We start from the raw sequence: 3,497 nt of genomic DNA, 5'->3' as shown, positions 1-3,497 counted from the left end.
ATTCTGTGATTCTGTGAAATCCCCTTTGTGCCTGATTTTGAGAAGACAATCTGAGCTTGTATCTCTTAYGTTAAAAAAATGTGCCCTTCCTGCTTCAGGATGAGTTATTCCTCGGTTTTACCTTGGTGAAAACTGTTTCACCTTAACTAAAATGAATTAATTGCAGCAGAGACTGAGAGGAAGCTGTCCCCCCTCTGGTGCAAGTGCCACTGGCCTCTCAGGTCATTCTCACTTTTTAATTTAGCATTCATTACAGAAACTTCCTTTGCTTTCCTGTCTGGAGGATTTTTCATCTCTGCTGACTCCTCTCTTCAAACAAAGTTGCTTGAAATGTTTTTATTGTCATTCAGGCTTCAGGTACCCATCTGCCTATGGGTGATACTTGATGATGCGGTATTTTCATAAAAGTAGGCAGGATGTCTAAGCTGGATGGATATAAAGAAACTGTGGGAGCCCCAGATATCAACAAGCTGGACTCATTTAAAGTTTCTATCTATTTGACTATTAGGAATGATTTTGTATCAATTTCTAGTGCAGATTTCCTTGGCAAATAATTATAGCTTAGAGAATGCATACAAATAACATCTATCATTCTGTAGAAAACCATATCTTATATGTAGACACTAATTCAAATACTACTGTGTTTCGTGACATGGTAGATGCCACTTCTTGTAATAGGTTTATTATTTCAACTAACATCTGTAAACAATTGCTAATGCAGTGTACAGTTTAAAAATATTATAAAGGTGTCACAAAGTATGATCTGTTATTTTCTCCATCAGCACTTCTTTTTTTAAGATTTTGTGCTTTGAGTTGGCCGTAAACTGTCATTCTAGATTGAATCTTGGCACATAGAATTTAAGCTCTAAAGTGCAATGTGCACTAAAATTTGGAAAGATTRAGAGTAGGGCAGCTATAAAACAGACTGGAAAATTTTCCATAAATATTAAGATTCTACTCGTTCCCCCCCAATTTAATTAGACCGAGAGTTTTTTTTAAAAACAAATCTAACACACTCAAAGTTGACACAAAATAGATTAACAATGATCTGACAGTATGTTGACCTAAAACAGTTTACTATCACAAAACCTACAGTTAGAAAAGCCCTGTTAGTGTTCTCCTTAACAGTCCTTTCCAATTCAGCAAAATATTTCAGCAAATGCTGAAAAAATGTTGCACACACTGAACTGTTTAGATAAATACGATAGACTGCACTTAGAGGGTTTTTTTGCTCTGTAGCAACAGTCGCTCCTACTGTAAATTTGGTTCTGCCATCAGTTGAGCACTATCCAGGCCTGTGGTGAGTCACACTCCTGCTGTGGTTAAATTAGGAATTCCAGAAGAACAGGCTTTTCCACATCCTAATCCTTGTCTCTGGTGGTCCTTTTCTGCATGCTATCTATTTTCTGAAGTCCATCAGATTTGTTGTTATTTTAATCTATGTTTTGTGTTGTATTTTCTGCATTCTTACGGTATTATTACTTTACAAGAATTTCAAAAATATGTCAAACACTCAGAAGTTTGAAAATAACGGAAATAATGTTACCCTGAATTAAGCCTGTTTTGTATATGTGCAACATAAGAGGGTCCTTGACTGTGGTTTTTTCCCCCCACTTGACCATTCCATTCTCACTGCTCTGAAGGCTTTGGAGCAGAAAATCTGTGGGAATTTGGCTGGGTCTGTTCTCCCTTTGAGCTCTGTGGAGTTCCCATATGAATAGGCTGATGGAAAGGGAGACTATGGCAGAGGCTGTGCTTCCTACTTTTATTTCCCCAGGTTTAGATAAGAAAAAATGCTAGTATTTTGCTTTTAAAATGCGTGACAGAGTATTTGAAGAGTTATGATTCCAGTTGAAAATAGAGAGAACATCTAAGATAGCCTTGTGCGTAGATTATTTAATTTTAATCACGTTAATTTGGGAGTTTCTGCTGTACGTACTAAATATTTTAGATTAATTACAGAGGTTAATTAGTCAGTTAAACATGTGCCATAGCTCAGCTATGCAAAGCTAAGAAATGAAACAGATATAATTCCAGTGATTGCTAATTGTTGCTGCTTCCACCAGGAAATAACAGTGATATACTTTGCTTCTGGATGTCATGGAGAAGGGAGAGGTTTTTAAGAGTGTTTTATGTGCTTACTTTAGCTAATATGGTGACTTGTGGCTTTTCTTTGAGAGGCAGGGAGTAGAATAAGTTTATTGTTTTATTTCATTTTGTTTATTTTACTGAAATCATGCCCCTGACAATTGTTTATTCTTACAGGGAAATGTGAATGTGGCCACTGCACTTGTTTCCCTCCAGGAGACTACAGAGTTCATGGTAAAAACTGTGAATGTGATGATCGACAGTGTGAAAACATGGATGGCAACATCTGTGGGGGTATGCCTTCAGTTAATGTAATATAATTAATATAAATCATGGCAGTTTGTAACTTTCTCTTTTTCCCCTGATTTTATAACATAAGGCACTATAGAATATTGACCTCATTGCTTATTTWTAATGGATTATAGATCTTTATACGAAACAAGCTCTATAAATATTGAATTGAATAATTTAATAAATATTTATTTAAAAACTTCAGGCACAATAACAAAGAAGCAGATTAGATACACCTAATAATATATATGCAAATGCTGTAGTGTATCACAACTTTCATCAATGTTCATTAGAGAAAAATACAGATGCTGAAAGGGAAACGAAAAAAGAGCTAATTTTACCTTTTTTGTTTAGTATTGTTGATGCTTTACTTAAAATGTTGTATTCTACTTTAAGTTTATAATGACCATCAATACATTTGAATGTTTTATATTCAGTGATAGGCATGTTTCCTATTTTCTAAAAAACACTATTGCACCCTTGTGTTAAAAGCATATTGTGAAATAATCTAAATGCTTGAGATATTTTGATATAGTACTCTGCACGCAGCAGGCTATTTTTAATGTTGACAATGAAAACCTCACTCATTGATTTTTTCAGTGAAGGTTGGTATTAAGCAATATTTCAAGTTAGTTTTATATACTTAAATGCATAACAATCATATGATATTTTAAAAACACTTAAGTAGTATTTGTCCTAAATGCTCCCTTTCTAGATATTTCTGGCTTTATTTTTGAAATGACTCTGATCCTTGATGTTATCAAAGTCATTGGTATGAACAAAGCCACATTTTAATATGTTTCTTATTTCTACATAAGAAAAAAATTATATTTCTACATGATCCTTGTACATGTAAAGAATTCTGAGCCTTCTTCAAAGATTCTACCATGCAGAACATAGGTATATATGGAAAATTGTAGTTAAAATCTGTAAGCAGCAATACTAATAGTTTATAGTGTTCAGTGTAGTTCAATAATATGAATTAGGAATCCCGTGGGTGAGGGCCCTGGAAGGAAGGAGTGTTCAAGAGAGTTGGTTAATATTCAAACATCACTTCCTCCAGGCTCAAGAGCGGTGCATCCCTATGAGTAGGAAGTCAAGCAAAGGAGGTAGGAGAC

At 34.7% G+C, this 3,497-nt stretch overlaps 1 protein-coding gene across 1 annotated transcript in view; it reads left to right on the top strand.

Moving 5' to 3' along the window:
• Positions 1-3,497, top strand: part of ITGBL1 (integrin subunit beta like 1) — a 149,261-nt gene that overhangs the window by 121,897 nt on the left and 23,867 nt on the right. The window contains exon 8 of the mRNA XM_026066556.1: positions 2,266-2,382. Coding sequence (XP_025922341.1) covers positions 2,266-2,382 — 117 coding nt within the window. The remainder of the gene's footprint in view (positions 1-2,265; positions 2,383-3,497) is intronic.

Source organism: Apteryx rowi, unplaced genomic scaffold (assembly GCF_003343035.1).
Source record: "Apteryx rowi isolate R43461 unplaced genomic scaffold, aptRow1 scaffold_242, whole genome shotgun sequence".
Taxonomy (NCBI): domain Eukaryota; kingdom Metazoa; phylum Chordata; class Aves; order Apterygiformes; family Apterygidae; genus Apteryx; species Apteryx rowi.
This window is presented reverse-complemented; position numbering and strand designations above follow the sequence as displayed.